At 46.2% G+C, this 25,692-nt stretch overlaps 1 protein-coding gene across 2 annotated transcripts in view; it reads right to left on the reverse strand.

The window, feature by feature from the left end:
• Positions 1-4,783: 4,783 nt before the first annotated feature.
• The window catches only part of CLCN4 (chloride voltage-gated channel 4), a 74,234-nt gene continuing 53,325 nt past the window's right edge, over positions 4,784-25,692 (reverse strand). Inside the window, exons 12-14 of one of the 2 annotated variants that reach the window (XR_007515975.1) lie at positions 24,924-25,140; positions 7,482-14,061; positions 4,784-6,608 (exon numbers count right to left, since the gene is read on the reverse strand). Coding sequence is in view for 1 of the 2 variants with exons in the window: in XM_049873122.1 (XP_049729079.1) it covers positions 13,971-14,061; positions 24,924-25,140 (308 nt within the window). In the remaining variant the exon portion in view is untranslated. Of the gene's footprint in view, positions 14,062-24,923; positions 25,141-25,692 lie in introns of both variants that reach the window. The other variant, XM_049873122.1, reaches the window with a different exon arrangement.

The following is a 25,692-nucleotide window of genomic DNA, read 5'->3' on the forward strand; positions in this document are numbered from 1 at the left end:
TACACAACCAGGAAGATGCATCTAATAAGCAGAGCTCAGATGCAAAACAAGGCCCAGCCTATGCCAAAGTGTAAGGTCTTTAATATTTTATTTTCATTCAACTTTACCTCTATGAAAATGGTGGGCAGGTGTTATATAATCCCAGGATAGGTACCAACTAAAGCAATTCTGTTTTAGCAAGACACAGATCTCCACCTCATCCTTCTAGACCCTGTTCCCGCAGGGCTGAGACTGGAGTTTTACAAACAAGCCCATCAACACTACTCCTGAGAAGGAATGGGTTTTAGCAAGTAGAGATTCATTTACCTGGCAGTTATTCCCTCTGAAGAATGTGTGAATCCAAGGTATGTTAGTGTCCTGGGGCAGCTGTAACAAAGTACCATACACAGGGTGGCTTTATAAGGACAGGAATGTATTGCCTCACACTTCTGAAGGCAAGGAATCAAGAGAGGTATCAGCCATGTTGATTCCTTCTGAGGGCTCTGGGGAAAAACTGTTCCACACCCCTCTCCTAGCTTCTCGTGACGGCTGTGATCCCTGGCACATCTTGGCTTGCAGATGCATCACTCCAAATCTCTGCTTCTGTCTTCACATGGCTGTCTTCCCTCTGAGTCTCTCTGTGTCTCTTCTCTTTTATAAGGACACCACTCATTTTGAATTAGGACCCACCCTAGTCCAGTCCGACCTCATGTTAACTGATACCATCTTGAAAGACCTTATTTCCAAAGTCACATTCACAGTACTGGGGGTTAGCACATCAACATATCTTTTCAGGGGACACAATCTATAACACCAGGTGGGTGGCTGGCACAGACTGGAGGGAAGATGGAATTGAAATTTGCTAAATGGTGCGTACGAGAGATAGTGGGATGGAACCAGGTCCTTGGAGAAGAGGGGAGAGAAAGGAAGAACAGAAAGTAAGGGATCAGAGTGTTCTGGCCCGGGCAACGAGGGGGAACATAAAAGAAATACTTGCAGTGTCTTCCATCTTACTGGGGAGATTTAAGGAAGAATGAAATCTGGGTATAAGATGGGGCCACCATGAGCCTTTGCAACCCCTGAAGTACAACAGGAGACCTTCGCCAATGCAACTCTGCGTGGAAAACTGCGAAGTGCGGCTCTGTGATTTGTTAATAATACGAAGTACTCAGGCTTGCATATTTTTCCTATTTACAGAAAATATAAATTACTATGGCTATTCCTTGTAAGGAGCCCTGGTGGCACAGCGGTTAAAGCACTCAGCTGCTAACCAAAAGATCGGTGGTTCAAATCCACCAGCCACTTTGTGGGAGAAAGATGTGGCAGTCTGCTTCCTAAAGATTTACAGCCTTGGAAACCCTATGGGGCAGTTCTACTCTGTCTTGTAGGGTCGCTGTGAGTCAGAATTGACTCAGTGGCAAAGGATTGGGTTAGTCGTCTTCCTCCAACATCATTCCCCAGCATTTTGCTTTAGCTTCCTTGAATCCCAGAAAAAGGAACCAAATTGCAAACGGTGTCCTGGGACTTGCCTAAGAATCTGAGGTTCACCCGTGGGGATATTTCTGCTGGTGAACTGCAGCCATCTTGGCTGTCACAGCTAAAAATAAGTTTTGAACCACTTCTGTAAAGATTATAATGCCTTCTCTCTCTGTAGTCATATTTTTATGCCCCTGCAAACCTGCTTATTGTATGCATCTTTTGGCTATTTTTCTACTAAGTCAACAGAATACGGCAACATAAAGTTCTTATATTTGAAAGAGAGACTCTATTAACCAAATCCAGAAATATTGAAATTTAATCTCATTTCTATTCTCTCTCGACATTGAACACCAAAAGAACTTTCCATTCAGTGGGGCGTTTTTCCCCTTTGATGTGACATGTTGAGTAAAGTCACTGGCGTGGGTTTCCTGAGTGGTTACTCTCCTCGGCATTTTAGAGCCTGCCACACTTCTTTGCAGGTTGTTTGATCAAAGATACACCGGAGCTCTGAGCCTCTTCAGACGCCACTTTCATATTCATTCTTTGGAAGCTCAGCGTCTCTCAACTTAGCAGCCTCCCTCAGGCCATGAAACACAAAGTTGATTCCCGTTTTCTTTTGACACAGACTGTTTTATGTGACATTTTCCACAAAGGCAGATGGCTCTCTTTTGGGGGGAATGCCCCATACTTCCAGAAAACTTTGCCAGGATCATTTTCCTGATTTATTCTAAAATGTCCCAGCTAAGGAACAGGCTCTCAGCATTTCTCTGTTCTTCAAAAATATATAATGATTCTGCTTGGGGGGATGAAAAAGTTTGGGAAATAAATAGTGGTGATGGTTGCACAACATTGTGAACATAATGCCACCAAATTGTGCACTTAAAAATGGTTAAAATGGCAAATTTTAAATGACAAACTGTTATATATATTTTACCACAAAAAAAATTTAATAAATTTCTACGTATAATAGGAGCCCTGGTGGCACCGTGGTTAAGAGTTCAGCTGCTAACCAAAATATCAGCTATTCAAATCCACCGACGACTCCCTGGAAATGCTGTGGGGCAGTTCTGCTCTGTCTTATGGGATCGCTATGAGTCAGAATCGACTCAACGGCAAAGGGTTTGGGTTATATATAATGAAATTTATAATTAAATATATTAAAATAATTATATATGTGTGTATATATAATTGTTGTTAATTGCCATCCAGTTGGCTCTGACTCATGGCAACCTTAAGTACAATGTTGCCCAGTCCTGCACCATCTTCATACATTGGTATGTTTGAGTCCATTGTTGTGGCCATTGTGCCAATCTGTCTCACTGAGAGTTTTCTTAATTTTTGTTGGCCCTCTACTTTACCGCACACAATTGTATATTCAACAATACACTAGGTACTAGAACTGCTCCCTGAAAAAGGTATTGGGAGACACAGCTCCCTGACCTTGAGAAACTCACATTTTTGACGAAGAAAACCAATCCCAGTTTTGTACCTTCAGGGTTCCCACTTTGAGCTGAAGAAATAAAACAGACCCACGAGCTAGTCCATCTACTTCCCGGGACTGGGCTGTGAGAGCTTAAACTTAAGCTACTGTGCAAAGTAGGCCCTGCTCTTGTTAACTCTTGGAGTCCAACTTCAATGTCAAAGTGCAGCCTTAAACCCTGCACACTCTGCCCGCCTGTCTGCGAGGCAGCATGTGCTCTGCAGCCACATTCTCCAGATCCAGTAACTGTAAAAACCAAACCCGAATCAGATGATGCGGTCTCACCCCCGAGCAGCCCTTTTCGGAGCCTGTGATCCTTGTTTATACTTTCACATGTCAGTCAGCGGGAGTTCCCCCTCTGCTTTTCTTCTCCCGTTGGCAGCTGGCGCAAGAACCTTTGCTTGAAACATTCCTTCCCGGGCATACGGGTCTGTCCTCTTACTCCAAACGACCCGTGTGCAGACTGAGTTACGTGCTTCTTGGCGCAGTGACAAAGCACTGGAAGTGACAGTGCTTTGGCGGGGGAGGCTCGGAGGGGGCCTGGGAAAGGGCCGGCTTCTTTCACCCCCCAGGAGCGCCGAGGTGTCCCTCCCCCTTGAAGAGCCAGGCCTATGGTGATGCCTCTCAGAGACAATTTGGCACTCAGGTTACAATCTGGCTTCTGGGCCTTTGAAGTCCCAGGTGCAGGGGCAAAAATGCTGCAGTGATTAGGGGCCAACCCTCTCCGGGAAGGGGATGGCTGCACAGTTGAATACAAAATACAATTAAAAGGGAGCACCTGGGCTGACTTCGAAGCAAAGAATGCAACTTTGGCTCCAAGCAGAAGGGGGTGCATTTAATCACACAAGAATGTGCATCTCTACAAAGTGCTGGATTCAGGGAAGAAAAATAAAAAACCAAACTTCAAAAACCAAAAACCTTCTGCCTTTGCCAGCAAAGGAATTCAGGGATCTTTCTAGCACCTCCTGGGCTGCCCAAGTAAAATGAAGTTAGCAGATCCTCCTCGCAGGACTCCGGCAAGAGCCTTTTTTGGCGTCCTGGTATCTTCTTACTTCCCCAGCAGCCCATGGGTTCTTACTTTTCCCCTTCGCTTCTCCCACTCATTCCGCCCCTCCACCCAGGGCGAATTTCCCAGAGGCAGTGCCTGCTTCAGGGCTCTGTGTGTGTTCTATCATCTTCTCTCCATTGAAACTTATCTGTCCTCTTCCGGATTCCCAAACACAGATGGATGGACCCATTGCCAGACTGTCTCATTCACCAGGTCCACGGTGGGGCAGGACATCTGTATTTCTAACAAACTGCTGGGTGATGATGAAGCTGCTGGTCCAGGGACCACACTTTGAGAACCAGTGGCTTAGACCAACCAATTCAAATGAGAGACTAATTTGAGATTAGGCGGGTTGTACTATTGTAGGGAAAAAGTCCTTGAACTTGAGGTCACCAAGTAGAACTCCAGCCAGCCTACCTCCTAACTATATCAACTTGAGCATGTCCCTGGAACTCAGGGGTTCTCAGTCTGAATGACACACTGGAATCACCCAGCAAACTTTGTAAACAGTTGATGCCTGACCCCACCCAAGATCTATTGAAGCAGAGTGTAGGGGTGAAGCCAGGGCATTAGTAGTTTGTAAAAGCTCCACAGGTGATTCTACTGTGCTGTAACCTCCCTGAACCTCAGCCTTGTCTTCTGAACAATGGGTAGAATATTTTTTACCACACAGAACTGTCGAAAGGAATACATTTAACAAATTAATAATAAAATCCCTTTGTAAACTACAAAGTGCCATTCAAATGGGAAGTATTACTTTCCCTCACAAAAAACATACTTAAATTCTAACAGTGGCCATCAATACCTTTATTAATATCAAAGTTGGGACAGATATTTCTGGTACAAGTTAAGCTATTGGAGAAATTTGGAGGATAGAAAAGCATCTTAACAAGTTCCACTTAACGCACACACATCTCTCTTTGCTTCTGTCTGGAAAGCATCTCTTCATAGTTTCCACCCAATGTAGGGAAGAAAGTTAAATTACTCGTGGTGGTTATTCCGTAGTTTGGTGGCCCTAATTTACTCTAAGTCAGGAGTCAGCACACTTTTTCTGAAAAAGGCCAGATAGTAAATATTTTCGGCTTTGCAAGCCACATTGTTTCTCTCACAACCACCCAACTCTGCCATTGTATCTCAAACACAGCCATTATTATTGCTGTTAATTGTCATCGAGTCGGCCCCCGACTTACGGCGACCTCATGTATAACAGAGCAGAACACTGCCTGGCCCTGCACCACCCCCGTGATCGGTTGCAGATCAGACCATTGTAATCCACAGGGCTGATTTTCAGAAGTAAGTTGGCTGATTTTCAGAAGTAGATCACCACGGCTTTCTTTCTAGTCTGTCTTAGTCATAGACGATACTCAAACAACTGGATGTGGATGCGTGCCAACAAAACTTCATTTACAAAAAACAGACCACAGGCCATTGTTTGCCAACTCCTGTGCCAAGCTTTCAAAAAAAACCAGAAGATGTTCAAAGTCAAGTAAAAAAAGCAGCTGGGATTCTTCCTGATGAGATGTAACAAGCAAAGAGCAATTTATATTCATGTTTGTGCATATGGTCTGAAAGTTCGAGATAACAGGAAGGAGGGCAGGGAGGATCACACAGACAGTTGAAAGTGAAGACAGTTGTTTCTAAATCGCCAGTTGGAGGGATGTTTATGCCCAGATAAGACAAATGAACTTTCTGAGCTCACCATTAGGTTCTAGAAAGAAAGAGGCAAAGGCACCCCCTCCCCTTAAATCGATGCCTTCTGGTTAAAAGGCCTAGGGAGCCCCAACCATGCAGACACACCAGATGGGTGAGAAGTCTATATCTCGTCTTTGCCTAACACTAGGGATTTTCACCCAACTTTATGAAAAACTCAACAAAATGACACCGAAGAACGGTCTCCTTCCCCATGCTTTGTAAATCACAGTGCTCCCTCTGGACAATGAGAGCAGGGGGGCGTCTCGGCCCCCCGGGGGACACTGGACAATGTCTGGAGACATTTTTGGTCATCACAGTGGGGAGAGAGATGCTATTGGCATCTAGTGGGTAGAAACCAGGGATGCTGCTGAACACCCTACAGTGCACAGGACCACACCCACCACAGAAAATCATCGTGACTCACATGTCATTGGTGCCACGGCTGAGAAACCCTGACACAGAGCATCATGCAGAAATGCTCTTGTGACTGGGGACGTTTGGGGGTTGAGCAGATACAGGCCTTAGAGACCTCACACCAAGCGTCTGTACCTCGCTTTTCTGCAGAAGCTTTTCAGCAGCCCCATCCCTGTGGCAATGCCTTCCTCTCCCTCTAGAAGCATGAGAATCTGGGAGAATGTTGGCTCTTGGCGCTGGAAGTAAACTGGGAGGAACATCTCATTTAGACCTTTGTTGCCTAACACAGAGCTTCTCAAACTCGGATGTGCACACAGATGGCCTGGGTTCTGACTCGGCAGACCTGTAGGGCTGGAAATTCTGCATTTCTAACAAGCACTAGGGTGATGCTGCTGCGGCTGGTCCCCGGACCTTGCAAAGATGAACAAACATAAGGAAATGTCCCTGCTTTACAGATGAAGTGGTTGAAGTCCATTCAAGTTAAGCCACTTTTCCCAGATCATCCAGCTAGAAACTCTGGAAAGAAACAAAAAGAGACCCCCTGTTCTTTCACACTCCTGCCATCACAGCAGTCCTTCCCAAGGACTGGCCTTTGGGACCCCAGTGAGATGGGACTTCCCAATTTAGTTAGCCACCAAGCTGCTAGTTTCCACTCACAGCCAGCAGCAGCCTGTGGAAATACTGTACGCTGAAGCATAAAATGATAATAAACATTACTGTCTAGCGGATTCTGACTAATAGCAACCCCAGGTGACAGATTAGGACTGCAATCTTTACAGAAGCAGATTGCCACATCTTTCCCCTGCAGAATGGCTGGTGGGTTCAAACCACTGACCTTTCGGTTAGCAGCTGAGCAGTTAACCACTGTGCCACCAGGGCTCCCTCCCATAAGAGTACAGCCCAGGAAACCCTATGGGGCAGTTCTACTCTTGTTACCTGGGGTCGCTATGAGTCAGAATCAATTGGATGGCATCCAACAACATTTCAGTTAGAGATATGGTTGCTTCCACTTTCTAGGTTCAGAGTTCATTGAGAGCAAGAGCTACATCTTGTTCTTCTTGGTTTTCCCCAGCCTCTAGCAGTTAGCTAATTTACGGTAACCCTTAGCCATCGAGTCCATTCTGACTCATAGGCACCCTATAGGACAGAGTAGAGCTGCCCCATAGGGCTTCTAAGGCTGTAATCTTTATGGAAGCAGATTGCCACATCTTTTTCCCACGGGGTGGCTGGTGGGTTTGAACCACCAACCTTTCTGTTAGCAGCTAAGCGCTTTAATCATTGCACCATCAGGGCTCCTCCCTGAAGCATTGAGATCTGCTATTGCTCCCCAGCTCTTTAATGATTACCTGAAACTACTGCACATTGGTGGTTCAGTGGTAGAATTCTCACCTTCCATGCAGGAAACCTGGGTTCAATTTCCGGCCAATGCACCTCTTGCACGGTCACCACCGATCCGTCAGTGGAGGCTTGGGTGTTGCTGTGACGCTGAACAGGTTTCAGTGGAGCTTCCAGACTAAGATGGACTAGGAGGAAAGGCCTGGTGATCTCCTTCCAAAAATCAGCCAGTGAAAACCCCATGGATAACAATGGTCCAATCTGCAGCTGATCATGGGGATGGCACAGGAAGAAGCAGCGTTTTATTCCAGTGTGTACAGGTTCACCATGAGTAGGGAGCCAACTCCATAGCAGCTAACAAGAAGACCATTGCCCCATGGAGCAACTGGGCTTGCCAAATCCCTAGAGAAAGTTCCTTGTTGACCATGTACACCACCCAGCATCCAGTCCTGGAAATGCCCTCGTCTTTCTGGGAGCAGGCTGCCATTTGAGAAATGTCAGAAAGGAAAGCTGCTCATCAAAAGGAAGCTAGTTCCAATTTCTGCTTGGGTTAATATCAGCTGGAAACAGGTGAGAGCCCTAAGAGAGCAAGTGTGCGTGTGGAAGAACATGGAGCCCCATGGAAGGAAGGGGTGTTCTACTGCCAGCAAGCATCCTCTGGACCTAACCTGTTAGGCAGCCTGCGGGACGGGAATTTATGTACGTGTTTTCATTTTCTCTGACAGAATCTGTTTGGATTGAGGCAGGCTGTTTAATCTTTGAAATATGTGTTCCATAACAAACGCTGGAATCACATAGAAATTGCTGCCTTCATTCTGGGAGCCAAATACTGACTAAAGGGGTTTGGAAATCCCCACAAGGTGCTCTTTGCTTATTGCTCATTCAGAAAGAAAAACCATTTCTTTAATGACATGCAAGCTTGAAGTCTGCCAAAAGGAGACGCCCCCTATCTGCCTTCACATATGGTAGCTTCTTTCTAGCCAATTAACTACCAATGAACTGGGGGAGAGCCGGAACAGCAGGCACGCCAGGCTCCTCAGTGCTTAGCCCGAGTGCACTGTCCCAGGCGGAGATGGAAGTTTCTGGCCCTGTCTCAACTCCAAGAAAGCCCCTGAAGAAGTGTGTACAACCCAGACGCTTATTTGCAAGTCCATTCCGGCTAGCTCCAGCTAAGCCCCCAGAATTAAAACTGATGGGTTGTCCTCTCTCAGACAAATCACTGTTTGTTCATTCTCCCCCTCTGACTTTTAACTGCATCATGTTGAAGGCAAATAGCCGACCAAGGCCCACAAAACACTGTTCTTTCATGAGTTTTCCTAAGGGGACTTAGTTCTACATCAACACCATGCTGGATAGATTTTTTTCTGTCTAGAAGTATGGAAGGCGTTGCGTTTTACTTTGTCTGAAATTCAGCAAGCTTCTTGTGTTTTGTGACCTCTTGCTCCAAATTTTAAGCTAAGTAATCATTCAGTATCTATACGTAGTTATGCTCTTCTGCCCTCCAAGCCAGTATGAAGCTACAGAGAAATAGGATTTTCTACCATATTGTTTCTTTTCTAATAATTTCCCATTAATTTGGAGTCAGTGAGAAATTTGTTGACATCCCTTGAGAGATCTGGGTTTTTGTTTTGTTGTTATTGTTGTAAAAATTCTTGCAGGAGGTGCTGGAAAGAAAGGCAACTGGCTAACCCAATCTCTATTGATTTTGTGGGGTCTTATGATTAAACTGAAGTGTAATATGGCCTTTAACAACACAAGATTACTTACCTTCTAACTGAAGCTACTGGAGGGCTTCAGAATGGGAGAAGATGGTAATACCTACCATTTGCATGGACACATTACCTGCCAGGCACTTTACAGTGATGAACTCATTGAACTGTCATGGTCATGCCGCTAGTAGAAATCAGTGGCTCACTCAACAGAGATGGGGAAAGCTAGGCTCAGAGAGGTTCAATCCATTAGACAATGTCATACCCCCGGGACTTGATGGAGCTGGAATTCACGTGCAGTCCTATCAGTGTCCAACATCCATGTGGCTTCCTGAAACTCACCAGTGACACTCTGTTGGCATGTGGGTTCTCTTTGCTCTTAGGTTGTCATTAGGCCATGGAAGTTTCCAGTCATGGCTTTAAATACCACCGATGTGCTAATAGTTTGATTCCTATGTCCAAGCATAACAACTCCCCTGAACTCCTGACTGAAATGTCCAACAGGCATCTCTAATGTAGCATTTCCAAAACAGAGCTCACCTAGTCTTATCCACTCTAGTAAATGGCAACTTGGTTGTACCATTTAACATCCAGTCCACCAGCAAATCCTGTTAGCGCTACCTTGTATCTGGAATTTAAGAACTTCTCTGGTGCAACCCCCCATCATCACTCACCTATCTGCAATAGCCTTCTAGCCAGACTCCTAGCTTCCGCTCTTGCCAATACAAGTCAAATCACTTCACTCCCTTGAATTCCAAGTCTTTACCTTGCCCTAAGGAGTCCTTGGGTGGCTCCACTACTAGCCAGAAGGTTGGCAGTTCAAACCTACCCAGAGGCGCCTGGGAAGACAGGTCTGACATCTGCTTCTGAAAGATCACAGCCTTGAATCAACTCAACGGCAACTAACAAAAACCTTGCCCTACAAGGTCTTGAACGATCTGCCTGTTCCTACCCTCCCCACAAAAGAAAAATAAAACTGGCTTCAAATAGTCCTTCTCCCACCAAATCCCCGAGCATCCCCGCAGTCCTCAGCAGGCCAGGTCTGTTTCCACCCCTGGACATTATATCCCCAAATATCTTGGTGGCTGGCTCCTTCCCTAATCAGAAGGTTAGAAGCTGAATGTGATAAAACACTGGCCATGCAAAATGAAAATGAGGCATAATAGTACAATTCCGTGGTGATTCAACGAGCCTCCTTGGACTGCTCATTCGCTCCAGTTCAGCCTCTGAGAGTGAATTCTGGGCAAAATTTGCTTATGTTAATAATTGAAAGTAACCACTTCTCACCTAAGTGAAACAAACTGCTCTCAACTTTTCAGTATCTGTGACTTATTAAGGGCCAAAACGTATCTATTTACACGTCTTCTCCTTTGAGCCGCCTGTGGGAAATACTGTACAGGGAACTTGGAGACTGCCTGTTTCTACAACAGCAAAAATCGAATATAGAGTGATTTACTTCCAGCACATTTACTTTTCTTTAAAAGCCATGTGGATGCGCACATCTGTATTCCCAGGGATGTGCTCAAAAACACTTAGAAGAAATCTGGTGTCCAACAACACATTTCCTTAGTAAGAGAGAGAGAGGGCAAGAAATAGGTTAATGTGCCTCGCTAGAGAACTTTGTTCTCTTTGTATTTATTATTTTGTTTTTTTACATTAAAAACTGATTTAGAAAGAGCCCAGAAAGTTCTACAAATGTCTGAAGAGAAGATATTATTCTGAAAGCTGTTCATCTCGCCTACCTGTCCCAGTTCTCCTCCTGTGGCTCATCGCACCACCAGGGAAAGTGGACTGAAGTTCTGCATTCGGATATGCTCAGACTCTCAGAATCCAGACCCCCGTACTTTTTGATAAAGAGTGACAGAGCAGCAGTACGTTCCCATGGAGTGTCCCTGAGACCCTGGGCCGGTGGGCAGGGGGCCGCATGACTGAGTTAGGGCTTCATGCAAGGAAGGCAGCTCACTGCGGTGATCCCGACTGAAGACTCCCCCATCTTGACCTTCATCCACCCACCTGACCCTGGCTTCTTGAGGGGAGCCTGAACTCTATGACATTAGAGTTTCCACTGGCGAATGAAAACAAGGCGGGATCACTGAAGTCAAGAACTCTCCCAACTGTTTTCATGAATTCCTGAACGTCACTATCCTAAACGCTGGGGAGGCAGATACAACTGTCAAATTCCGGCGGGGGACCTTGGCCCAGAGTAAACTATCTCCTCCATCTCCTCCACTGCCTCAGCTGGGGTAGAAGTAAATTCTGGGGGTTGAGTGACCTTTGGCTATCTTTTCACTCTTTGTCCCTTTTGAACCTACTTTTTTCAGCACAAAGGGCCTCCTGGATTCCATAAAGCCAGACCATGACTAATACTCTCTTTCCCATTGTGGGCAAACTGTCAGGAAAGCCAGGCGGGAATAAAACAGGAACTACATGAAGCAATCTTGAAGGCTTTTTAAGATTCAAAGTCCAGGAGAATCCAGCTCCACTTGCAAACATTCTGTGGAAATCCTAATAACAACGCCCATGTGAGGATCTGATAAGCAACACATAGGTGCTAGGAACTAGGTAACAAATTTCATTCCATTCTAGGACCAAATATAAAATGTTTTACTGCTGACTGGATATTTCCACACGGAAGTGGCTATTTGATATTATTTTTAAGGAATCAATTAATTATAGAAATTTTCCATAGTTTGTCGGCATGATCTGACAAAATTTTTTAACCCAGAGAATCTATCAGTATATTCTGTCCCATCGACTAGTATTTTCATGGAGCCCCACTTATAGCTAGGTTTTTATCCAAAATGGAAAATTTTATTAGGGCTAAGATGGCAGAAACAATGGATGCTGATTGGGAGTTCTATGTCAAATCTGAGAGAAGTGTTGGGTGGCAGCTTAGAAGTTGAGTGTTTGGAGGGGTTGGCCAAGAGAGTAAAGACAGGAAGTAATGATAGTGACACAATGATTTCATTCAGAATCACGTGCCTAACTAAAAGCCCCCTTTCCCAGACTCACATGCAGCTACAGGGAGCCATGTGATGGAATTCTAGCCAGTGGGCATAAGGTGAGAGTCACTCTGAAAGCTTTGCTTCCTTGATAATACGCCCTGTTACTTCCTTTTTCCTCCCTCTTCCTGCTTAGAAAGCAGACATATCTGGAGGTGCGGCAGCCATCTTGCAACTATGAGGCAATAAGGCAAAGAACAAAGAGTAAGGATGGTGGAAAAGAAATATCAAAGGGAATCTGGATCCTGGATGATATTGCGATAGTTTGGGAGTGCCCGCCTCCCCAGGTTTCATAATTTGCAGCCAGATGCACACCTAGCTAATAAATCAGTATCTAATGACCACCACTACCACTGCCAGTTGCCATCGAGTCGACCCCACGTCATGGCGACCCCACAAGTGTCAGAGGGGAACTGTGCACCACAGGGTTTTCAATGACAATGAGATCAAAAAGGATGTGGATGTTTCAATAGAAAGGGAGAGACAAAGACTAAAAGAGAAACTGCAAATGGGATAAATCTTATGATCATCATCCTACGGTGGACCTAAAATATAATTAAATTCCTTCCCACAGCAAGACAGTAGTCCTGACTAAAAGAATGTACCGTTAAATTCAAATGCAGAGATGCCTAATGCTTAAACGGGCTGTCGAAAATGTAACTCTGTCCTTCTGTGCTTTGATTGCTAGTATGAAAGTGCACACTTATACATTAAAGCTGGGTGTTTTGCATCCCACAGAGAAGAGAATGGAACTGATTTAGAATCAATTTAGTATTTCTCTTGCAATCCATTTGGAGGAGTTCCCACTGAGAGCTCGTATGCCTTACCCTCTCTGCAGCCGTATTTGATAAGACCTGGGAGGAAAAATAAGTAATAACACTGAGTAGTCTGTTTTGATTCTTGTATACTCTACTTGGAAATTAAAGCACGTTTATGGCAAGCAGGGAGCATATAGGCCATGGTCCATGGAAAATGCTGGACTGATTAATATTTAAGAATGCATAGACAACAGCAATAGATAAATGAAGCAAATGCAACAGGGTTGTGAATCAATGATCAGGGATGTCTGCTGCCAAAATGAGGATGTGTCCCTTTGTACAGGAGGAAATACGGTGCGGCAGTAAATGCTACAACAGTTCGTCACACAGGCCCAAGATTCGGGTCTTACATAGAGACCTGAATTCTTCACACTCATTGTACCAGTGCCATTGGCGCTGGTTCAGAAACGGATGAGTGAACAAAATAATAGGCTGAGAACAGGAGCAAGAAATGTGATGGTCAAGAGTGGGCCCATTTGTGTACTTGCAGCTTTCACTCTGTTCAAATTTAATTTCTTTTTCCTTTCCAACAAAGTGCAAATGTCTTTAGTATCATTCAGTAACATAGCAGCAAAACTTCGGGAACTAAAAAATAAGGACGCTTACACCCCAGCACCCCTTTACTTTTTGGACTCAAAGCTTCACATGTGTTCCTAAGTTACAAATATCAGCCTTGAGCAGGTGGGGGAAAGGTTTCTCCATTCGGCATTTGTGTTCAGTGTCCTCGTACAAATCACACCATTCACATCCACCCACATGCCCCCGCAGCAGTTAGTAAACTCATTAAGAACACAGCTGGAAACTCAGAAGGGGTTAAAGCTATAAAATCCCAATCACTGATGCACAGGTTTTTAAAAAAAAGGTTTCATCCTTCTCCCCTTCCTTTCAACCAAAGCTTTTGTTTTCGCTGCCCTAGTGCATGATCTTCCGTTTGGATAATGATGTATCGCTTGTTTATTTCTTTAAGAATGACACTATCACTGTGTTTTTCTCTAAATAACTGCCACCGTGTTGCTAATTAAACATGATGGATTCAGGGTCCTGGTTTGCCATCTGGGCCATATGTCTCAGAACATCCTTTTTCGTGATGATGCCAAGAAGTCTCCTGGAGAAGAAAAAACATAGAGAAAGAAGAGGTCACCCCCGCAATACTGACTCATGCCCATCCCTAAAACCCAGTGCCTTTTCCTCCTGGGCACACAGGTAGGCAACATTTCCCAGCTTCACTTGTGGTTGGCTGGAGCCAAGTCAGTGAGCTCTGGCCAACGGTCTTCGGGTGGAAGAGGTGGGTACCACCTCCAGGTCCCTGTGCATTGCCCCACATTCTCTCTCTTCTCACCTGCCAGCCAGAGACAAAGGAGCCAGTGAAAGACTTTGAGGCCACAGAGGATTGACACAAGAGCCAGCAGATGTAAAGACCTAGATCCTGAGTGACGATGTGGAGCAGAGCCCACCCCTGCTGCAATCTACCCTGGATATGATGTGAGCAACAAATAAACCTTTATTGTCTTAAACCACTGAGACCGCAATCTAGTTTGTTGTCACAGTCAGCCTACGATGACTAACACACTCTTAAATTTCAAGACTATGATCAGTTAAAAAAGGCCTTATGAAAATCATTGTCGAAACTTGACCACACCCCAGAAATTCCAAGTGTAAGGTATTTTAAGTGTAAGATAAAAATTGATTCTATTTTTAATTCTATCTTACTAGAAGGGTAAAGTTTGACATTCACCTCCAAGCCAGTGGTGTCACTACAGTTGGTGTCACCCAGTACAGTAACTCATGGTATTACTCCACCCCCTGCCCCACCCCCACCTCCACCCAGGGTAGGCAGGGCCTGCTGGAAGAAATGCCCCCAGTGGGCACAGTGCCTCAGGTCCCCACCCCTGCCAGCTCCGTGTCCCCACAGCTCCCTGCATCTCTTCCCCTCTCCCATTGGCCGAGGCAGAGACCCTCCTCTCTGCCCAAAGGCAGGTGCCTTGGCCTGGCCACCCACACCCTGACTGGTGGGTGGAGGGTGGGGAGGGTGGGGGGCGGGGAGAGTAGTGATGAGTTACTGCACTGGGTGACGGGTGACACCAACCCTAGTGACGCCACTGCCTTGGAGGCCCCTCCCCCAATGGCACAACACCCCCCCCCCGCCGTAAATCCCAGGGTCATTTTGGTGTCACCTTTCTAACAGTGTCGGGGGTGCATGCACACCTGAACCCCTCCTCAACCCCATAGTGACACCACTGCTCCAACCATATATGTAAATTGCCTCTTCTACCAAAATTGTTACTTTCAACTTATAAAAACAATGCTACTTACCAAGGTCACGTATATAGGGCCATCTAGTCTGTACATTGCACACCACCAGGGAGCACTCTTTACAAACGCTACATTGTGCAGTACACACCTGTATAACCGTTCACAGCAGCCCTCGCTTCACCTTTGATTTTATTAAATACTTAAAGGACTACCTGCTTGAAGAAGTCATGCCTCCTGGGGTAAAGTGGGGAGTTTGAGGGAAAAGGATGTGAACAACTTCTTTGGGAAAAGTGAAGTTCTACTGCCAAATCAGTTTACAAAATGCTGTCTACTATATCTTCATCATATGCAGGTAAAGGGGGGGCGGGTAGCAAACCAAAGCAGTCTCACACTGGAATGTTGTTGCTGTTAGGTGCCATCGAGTCGGCTCTGATCCTGGCGACTCCATGTATAACAGAACAAATCATCGCACAGTCCCGTGCCATCTTCACAACTGTCGGTATGCTGGACTCTGTTGTTGCAGCTACTGCATCAGTCCATCTCATTGGGGGTTGCCCTCATTTTCACTGACCCTCTGCTTTACCAAACATGATGTCCTTTTACAATATAGGTAGTAAAATGATAAATTCCTACTTTGTGCCTATATAAAGTGATGATATATAAAAAAAATCAAAAACACAATTTTAAATAGACTGTCATTCATTTAATTAAAGTCAAATTAGTCAAACTCATCTCTTATTAGGAGTTAATATGAAAAAGAACTACAAGTATTCAAAGTCCTAGGTATTCAGTAAACAAGGCTGGGCAAATTCCTTTATCCATGTTAAAAAATTAAATCCCTTCCTCATACCACATATGGAAACAATTTGCAGGTAGGTACGCTTCTGAAAAATCTGCCATTGAAACCCTATGGAGCACAGTTCTGCTCTGACACACATGGGGTTGCAACAGAGGAAGGAGAAGAGTCAGGAAGAGAAGGAAGATATGGAATGTGTGGCTAATGGCCTCCAGGAACAACTGCCTCCTTTGCCACGAGACCAGAAGAACTGGATGGTACTCAGCTGCCATTACTGAACATTTTGATCAAAGATTCTATAGAAGAACCCTGATCAAAAGGGGGCAAATGCAGAACAGAATTTCAAATTCTCATGGACTCTAGGCTTTCTGGACCCATGGGGGCTCAATAAGCCCCTAAAACTATTGCCCTGAGATAATCTTTAAACCTTAAACCAAAAATATACCCTGAAGTCTTCTTAAAACCAAACATTAGTTTAGCTTAGCTAGTAAAGAATGTCTGCCTTGAGCATTGTGCTCTTTCAAGATCTACCTATATGGGATTAAACTGACAACACTGACTTGAAAGATTAGATAGGAAGCTTAGGGGGCAGTGAATTTATGTTAATGGGGGAGAAACAACTCAGAAAAGGAGGGTGAAAATGGTTGTACAACTCAAAGAATGTCATCAACACCACTGAATGGTACATGTAGAAACTGCTGAATTGGTGTATGTTTGCTGTGTATATTCTCAACAACAAAAACTTTTTTTAAACCTACATCATCCTGAGACCAGAAGAACTAGTTGGTGCCTGGCCACAATCGATGACTGCCCTCACAGGGAGCACAACAGAGAACCCCTGAGGGAGCAGGAGATCAGTGGGATGCAGACCCCAAATTCTCATAAAAAGACCAGACTTAATGGTCTGACTGAGACTAGAGGAATCCCGGCGGGCATGGTCCCCAAACCTTCTGTTGGCACAGGACAGGAACCATCCCCGAAGGCAACTCATCAGACATGGAAGGGACTGGACAGTGGGTAGGAGAGAGATGCTGATATCAGGTGGACACTTGAGACTGTGCTGGCATCTCCTGTCTGGAGGGGGGATGGGAGGATAGAGAGAGTTGGAAGCTGGCAAAATTGTCACGAAAGGACAGACTGAAAGGGCTGACTCATTAGGGGGAGAGCAAGTGGGAGTACGGAGTAAGATGTATATAAACTTGTGTGTGACAGTCTGACTTGATTTGTAAACGTTCACTTGAAGCTCAATAAAAGTTAATAAAAAAACTTTTTTTTAACTTTTATTGTGCTTTAAGTGAAAGCTTACAAATCAAGTCAGTCTCTCATATAAAAATTAATATACACCTTGCTATACACTCCTAGTTGCTCTCCCCCTAGTGAGAAAGCACACTTCTTCTCTCCACTCTCTATTTTCACATCCATTCGACCACCTTATGACCCCCTCTGCCTTCTCATCTCCCCTCCAGACAGTAGCTGCCCGCACAGTCTCATGTGTCTACTCGATCCAAGAAGCTCGCTCCTCACCAGTGTCACAAAGTATTTTTTTAACTGTAAATTATATATTGAAATCTTTGAAGTGGAAAGCCCAAGAGGAGTCACTGTTTGTTTTCTCATGGTACCTTTCACAAAATTGATACGGTTGTACCTATATACATTTATTTAACTGTTAAGGAATCTCAAGAGAACTAGAGACCAAACCATCGACAATTACTTTAAAACAAAGATGAGAATGTAAGGGGGCAGGGAAACTAGATTAATGGAAATGGAACAACAGAATAGAAATGAGAAAGTTCATGCATTGTGAAGAATGTAGCCAATGTCACTGAATAACTTGTGTAGAAATTACTGAATGTGAACTCAAACTGCTGTGTAAACCCTCACCGAACACACAATAAAATATCGTTTAAGAAGGACATCAGGTTTGGTAGTCGGTGAGGGACACCCTCAGTGAGATGGACTGACACAATAGCCATAACCATGGACTCAAACATACCAACAACCGTGAAGATGGTACAAGACCGGGCAAGACTGCCTTCTGTTATACACAAGGTCGCCCTGAGTCAGAGCTGACTTAATGCAACTAAACAACAAGAAGGCTTAGAAGATGTACGCTGAAATATTTAGAGGGAAATTATCATGATGTCTGCGATTTTTATTCAGATGATTCAGAAAAAGAGAGAACAAATGTGGAAAAATGTTAACAGGTGAATCTAAGCGAAGGTATATACGGATGTTCATGGAATCACTGGTTCAACTTTACTGCAAAATTGGGAAATGGCACAATAAAAACTTGGGGTGAGAAAGTGGTTGCCTGGAGAGGGACAGAGTCAGGGATTGCTGTTTTTCATTCACACTTTTTAGGGCTGCTTGACTTTAACCATGGTCATGTGTTACTTTCAATAATTTTCCAAAATTTATCAAAACACAGTACAACTGAACGTGCCCCATAAAACAAGATGTTGTTACACTAAAACTGCCAAGCGGAGTCTGAGTCCCACTTCCTCTGCATTAAACAGATGAAGTAAAACAATCACATCTGGAAGGCTTCTTGTTCTACACCGTGTGACATTCTAAAATGTGTATTAAGACATCGAGAACTGATTGAAATAAACCTAGCTTGTTCCAAAAGTGTTTGTTAAAATCTTGAAATGAGACACACCTAAAGGGAACAAGCACTATCACTGTTCTTTGACTTAATAGGCTCTCAGTTCGCCAGGGAAAGCCCCCTGTGAGAATGAACCCAGCTAATGGAATCAGGGCCCAAGAAGGGCTCGGGTCTCATAGCACAGGAATATTGCTTAGCCTAGCTGGCGGCTCCTAGAAACTTTTTTCCCTCCGGATTTGTTTTAGTTGCTTGGGGGTCAAATGTCATAGCAAGGGCCCATTGCATGTATTCAACTAGAGGTAAAAACTTTCTCAGGGGTGTTATTATCCATTTCCTTGCCAAATAGCCCTGTCTCTATGGTTGCAGAAGTTCCTGGGTGGTGCAAACAGTTACACACTTGGCTGCTAACCAGAAAGTTGTTGGAGGTGCGAGTCCACCCAGAGGCGTCTCAGAAGAAAGGCCTGGAGATCTACTTGCAAAAAAATCAGTCATCAAAAACCCTAAGGAGCACAGGTCTACTCTGACACACATGGGGTCGTCATGAAGCAAAGTCAACTCAATGGCAACTGGTTTGGTTTGATTTTTTGGTGGTTGCAGAAGCTTCCGGAAGCCCCTGCCTCTTTAGAAAAGCCCAGCCAATGCCTCCAGACCTGAGGCATGTTGGAGAATTGAAAGCCCAGGTAAGGAAAAGAGGTTTCTTTCTGGGGTCTGATGAATTTCGTTCTAGCTCCAACGATTCGAGTTAATGTCAGTGAAGCAGTAACATAAGGAGTGGTACTTCATCACAGGGAGGGGTCGCTGTTTAAGGACAGCTGGCACTCCCAGTGAGTCCCCCTCCTCTGCGGTAGCGCCAAATGAGTTCCAATCTCCATCAGCAGGATTCCTTCCACTTGGCCATGTCCAAGAAGGCTTTGCTGCAGGGTTGCTCAACAATGGCACTAGTGACATTCGAGGCCAGATCATTCTCTATGGTGGGAGCCATCCTGTGCACTGTAGGATGTTGAGCAGCACCCCTGGTCTCCACCCACGTCTTAGTTCTCTAGTGCTGCTATAACAGAAATACCACAAGTGCACAGCTTTAACAAAGGGAAGTTTATTCTCTCATAGTCCAGTAGGCTAGAAGTCTGAGTTCAGGGCACCAGCTCCAGGGTAAGGCTTTCTCTCTGTTGGCTCTAAAGGAAGGTCCTTGTCATCAGTCTCCCTTGGTCGTGGAGCATCTCAGCACAGGAACCTCAGGTCCAAAGGACGTGCTCTGCTCCCAGCACTGCTTTCGTGGTGGTATAACGTTCCCATGTCTCTCTGCTCACTCCTCTCTTTTATATCTCAAAAGAGATTGGCTTAAGACACTATCTAATCTTGTAGACCTCATCAGTATAACCGCCACTAATCCATCTCATTCCATCATAGTGATAGGATTTACAACACATAGGGAAATCACATCAGAAGATAAAATGCTAGACAATCATACAATCGTACAACGGAATCATGACCTAGCCAAGTTGACAGATATTTCCATGACAATCCACTAGTCATTCTCTGTGGTGGGGGCCACCCTGTGCACTGTAGGATGTTTAGCAGCATCCCTGGGTCTCTGCCCACTAGATGTCAGTAGCACCCCCAGAGTTGTGACAACTAAAAATGTCTCCACACATACAAGATTAGCCGTTTGCTTAAAGCAGTCCCGAAACTCTCCTCTTCGAGCTCCCTAACTGCAACATCTGAAGGTTCAGCTGCTTAGGACGGCACTGGGGAAATGGGAATTCAGGAACTGCCTTCAGCTCCTGCATAAATCGTGTCCTGGCCTGCAATGGTAATTATCACAAAAGAAAGCTGAACCTCAACCCAGAAGGAGGTGCCATCAAATCCAGCAGGGTTCATTAGTGGCATGAAATGTTCTACTTGATTTAAATCAAGTGTTTGAACTTTGGTCCCTTTGGGTAGCAGTTCAAGCGAATCCAGTGAATTCTAAATGGCTGGATCTATGACCAAGAACATAGTTCAGATTTGAGCACCTGGGCTCTTCTGAAATGGCTGCCCAGTCCACACCCGTGGGGACCACCTAGCAAGGCCTGGTGAGAATCTGGCACCACTGCCCACACTCATTGTTCCTTTCTAGAACGGCTGTCCGGACACTCTCATGAAATTCCCTCAGAGTCACCGAGGCTTTCTGGCCTCTGGCATTCTAGGGAAAAAGACTTCTCTGGTTCCTGGTCTGGGTTCCTGATGACCTTAGATCCCCAGGGCCTGGCAGATGATCCCAGTCCACCCAGGTAGCCCATGCCCTCAAGCCACTTAGAGCAGGGATGGCAAAGGGGGAGGGGGCACATAAAAAATACAGGCTGGCCTGATGGGGCCGGGCCTGGCTGAAAGCCAAGCAGATGAAAGGCCGGCCGACAAGGATCTCTCACCAGCACCAGCCTATTGGCATCTGTGTTTGTTTAAAGGACGAGAACAAGAGAGGGTGAGATTTTGTTGGCTTTGACAAACATTCACAGCCGATTTCGGCACCCAGCTCTTCACAGGAAAGCCCGTGGGGCTCCGGGAGGTGTGAGCAGGGCGCTCAGGGCAGTTGCCTGCCTGAGCTGGAAACTCCAGTGATAACTGACGCTGGAGCGGGGGTCATTATTCTAAAGGAAAGGAGAAACTGCTATACACTCGAGACAACCCAGCTGATCACAGTGCTCTGCATCTCGAGTGCTGGAAATTCAAGGACAAAGTGTCACTTAGGGGTTCTCAAAGCGGAGTCCCCAGACTAGCAGCAACAGCATCCCCTGGGAACTTGTTACAAATGCAAATTCTCGGGCCTCACCCAGACCTTGGGGTCAGGAACTCTGGGGTGAGGCACAGTAATCTGCATTTAACAAACAGGCCAGAAGATTCAGACGCCTGCTCCAGTTTGAGATCCACTGAGCTCCTTCAAAGGAGCCCTGGTGGCACAGTGGTTAAGCACTCAGCTGCTAACTGAGGGGTCAGTGGTTCAAACCCGCCAGCAGTTCCGAGGGAGAAAGACGTGGCAGTCTGCTCCCATAAAGATTACTGCCTTGGAAACCCAATGGGGCAGTTCTACTGTGCCTTACAGGGTTGCTGTAAGTTGCAATCAACTCAAGGGGAACAGGGGCTCCTTTGAAAGTCACCGCAAAAGGTGGAACAATTTGGAAAAGGATAGTGGTGACGGTTGCCCAACATGACAAAAGTTTCTATGTCGCTGAATTGTAGGTGCAAAAATGGTTGAAATACACATTTTTACCACAATTTCAAAAAAAAAGTCACCAGAAGAAATCTCTCTAGCCTCAAAGACAAGGACACATTTATTGGCTCCCTAGCTCTTGTGCCCACCACTTGCAAGATGTCACTCTAGCTGCAGTCAGAACGAAGGCGGCCACTCGCCCTACAGGCTAGGAGTTCCCTGGGTAACTGTGCAAATGTAGCCCTAGTAGACACCTGCCCCGTTACAGGAAAGCAGGAAGAAAGCCGAACAAATAAGGAGTACTCGTTTGGCTATTCCGGCGCACCCATGGTATTCAGGGCCGGATTGTTCTTTGCTTGGGGTGGGGGGGTGTGGTACAGGGAGGGTGCCGTCCTGTGCATTCTAGTAGCCTACCTGGCCTCAGCCCACCAGATGCCAGTAGTTGTTGGGTGCCATCGAGTTGATTCTGACTCACAGTAGCCCCATACAACACAGCTGAACTGCCTCATAGGGTTTTTTAGGCTGTAGTCTTCACGGAAACCCTGGTGGGGTAATGGTTAAGAGCTATGGCTCCTAACCAAAAGGTCAGCAGTTCAAATCTACCATGTGCTCCCTAGAAACCGTATGGGGCAGTTCTACCCTGTCCTTTAGGGTCACTATGAGTCGGAACTGACTTGACGGGCAACGGGTTTGGTTTCATGGTTTTAGTCTTTATAGAAGGAGCCCAGGTGGCACAGTGGTTAAGCGCTCAGCTGCAAACCAAAACTTGGGTGGTTCAAAGCCACCAGCAGTGACAGTCAGCTTCGTAAAGATTCCCAGTACCAACCCAATGCCATCGAGTCAATTCCAGATTACAGCCTTAGAAAACCCTATGGGGCAGTTCTACTCTGTCACTATGAGTCGGCATCAACTCAACTATAGCAGGTTCGGTTTGGTAATCTTTACGGAAGCAGAACACTAGGTCTTTTCTCCTGTGGAGTGGCTGGTGGGTTCAAACTGCTGACCTTTCAGTTAGCAGCTGAGTGCTTAACTATTGCATCGCCAGGGCTCCAGAGGCCAATAGCACCCCCTCTCATTTGGGCCAACCAAAACTGTCTCCAGACATTGCCAAATCTCCTGAGGGCCAAAATCACACCAGTGGAAAACTGCTGGGTTGAACCGGAGTATGCTGGCTCTGGAAGTGTAAACTCTGTTAGATAGTTAAGCTTCTGGATTCTATAAAGGCCTAAACTATACAGGGCCCCAACGTCTTCACAACCCAGACCCAACTCCCGCCCCCAGGCTATAAAAGAATACAGTGGGCAGAAACCCCAGGTTCCAGGCCACCTTGCCTTAACCAACCCCTTCCTCTAAGTGAACCTCCAAGGCTGTGGAATTTGAGCACGCCTCAATGACTGAGGGCACCTAACAACAACAGCTGCACCAGAAGAAGGGCCCTGGGGTGCTAGCGCTGCCATGAGCTTTGGCCTGGTGTGATTTCCACACTGCTGGTTTGTTTTGAAACTGTGAATATATTCCAATCAGACTGATATAAAACAAAAAAACTAAACCCGTTGCTGTCAAGTCAATTCCAACTCGTAGCAACCCTATAGGACAGAGTAGAACTACCCCAGAGGGTTTCCAAGGAGCAACTGGTGGATTCAAACTGCTAGCCTCTTTGGTTAGCAGCCTGAGCTCTTAACCGCTGTGCCACCAGGGCTCCCAGACTGATATAAACCCATCGCCATGGAGTCAATTCCAACTCATAGCGGCCCTATAGGACTGAGTAGAACTGCCCCATAGGGTTTCTAAGGAGTGGCTGGCGGATTCGAACTGCCGACCTTTTGGTTAGCAGCCAAGCTCTTAACCACTTCACCACCAGATTGATATAGTAGAGGACAATTTGAACAGAACGCAAATTTAACATTTGCTTATGCGTGATTTCTAAGCACAGAAAGCTGCCCCCAGCTGACGCATAGGCAAAGGAACACGGAACACACATACGCACACACATACACACCCCCCTCAAATCTACTCAGTTGCCCTGGTGTGTTAGAAGCCACGCCCAGCCACATCTGGGGTGAGACCTTTCCCTCTGATCTCAGATCACCCGCCATCCACTCCCTCACACTAACTCAAAGCTGCAGCCCTTCCAACACCCATGTCCACAAGCGTGCTGCAGGTCTTTCTTCAAGGTGAAGTGCCTCATTTATTACAGCATTTATGTAGTTCTTAACCATTCAACAAGTGTCAAACTGTGCTACCATTTTTATTAGGGTCTTATCTTTTTTTTTTAACGTGTCACTGATGTTTTGGAGTGTTGTATACCGAACCCCGGAAATCCTCGTGGCGTAGTGGTTAAGTGCTACGGCTGCTAACCAAGAGGTCGGCAGTTCGAATCCACCAGGTGCTCCTTGGAAACTCTGTGGGGCAGTTCTACTCTGTCCTATAGGGTTGCTATGAGTCGGAATCGACTCGACGACACTGGGTTTGCGTTTTTTATACCGAACCCCGTTTTTCCCACCAGCACTGTGGTTTTTGTTACACGTGTTTACCTAACGATTGATTCTGAGGACTGCACAAGGAGCCCTGGTGGTGCAGTGGTTAAGCGCTCAGCTGCTAACTGAAAGGTCGGTGTTCAAAACCACCAGCAGCTCCACAGGGGGAAGAAGTGGCAGTCTGCTTCCACAGAGATCTACAGCCTTGGAAACCTCATGTGGCAGTTCCACTGTCCTATAAGGTTTCTGTGAGTCGGAATCAACTCCACTACAATGGGTTGTTGTTGTTGTTGTTTATAAAGAACATAATAGAGGAACTGGCTGTGCCTTCCCCCCAAGCTCAGTACCGTGTGGGTAGTAAAAACCACCACCAACCTCTTCTCCTCTGGCTCCTCCCCATTTTGATTCAACCTGCAGAGTCAGCCCAGGAACAGGTCCACCTGAAGCCTCGCCCCCATCCCAGGGCCACACTGGACGCTTCTGTTCTGCCTTCCCAAAGCTCCCTGTCCACTTCCTTCTCAACGTGCTCCCCACGCTTACTGGCATAATCTGCCAACGACTGGTCCACCCAGTGGACTGAAAACTCCTCAAGGGCTGGACCATATCTTAGCCATCTTTGTCTCACATTCTGTCAACACCGGCCACTCACCCGCTCCGTGTCACCAGGCACTGCCGGAGCCCCAGCTTCCTGAAGATGTCCACCACTGTCTCCATGGGGGTGTGGTCCGTGACCGTGAAGGGGCTGAGGTTCAGGATGCGCCGCAGCTTCAGGGGGTGCGGGCTATTGGCCGGCAACTCAGGGGGCTCCTCCGTGAAGTACATGATGGAATTGCTCACGATGCCCTCCTGCCTCTGTCTGGCGTTCTCTAGATGGGGGTTGACAGGAACAATAAGTCACATGAGAATCCCTTTCCTAGCGACTCCCCCCACCCATACCCACACATGCGCCTGCATGTCTTCCCTCCACCAGCATTCTAGAATCCTGCAGAACAGGGGTTCAGAGGGCAAACCGCACATTCTTAATGAGGGGCTTCAGCCAAACATGTATGCAATTTGAATCTCTCTTAACTTATTGCCGTGTGAGGGTCCCCCTGCTGGGACCAGATCATTCCCTGCCAAAGTCTGAAGGGTGAGCCTACTCAAGATGGCTCCTGTGAGGGAATTTGCAGCTTCCCTCCTAGACTCCAGGGCACCCAAATGGCCCAGGGCCCATCACGCTTTCTTTCCTAAGACTCCCTCACCTCATCGTGGCCTGAAGTTTGACATGACAAGACACCTCACTTAGCTGTCCAATGACCTTAAGACATTATTTTCACAAACTAACTCCTAACTCGCCCAAACGGAACTATGAATCTTGAGAGGAACAAGGCACCAATAAGACTGGCCCAGGCTCACAGCCCAGAAACGCAGCTTAGTCC

This window comes from Elephas maximus, chromosome X (genome assembly GCF_024166365.1).
Source record: "Elephas maximus indicus isolate mEleMax1 chromosome X, mEleMax1 primary haplotype, whole genome shotgun sequence".
Taxonomy (NCBI): domain Eukaryota; kingdom Metazoa; phylum Chordata; class Mammalia; order Proboscidea; family Elephantidae; genus Elephas; species Elephas maximus.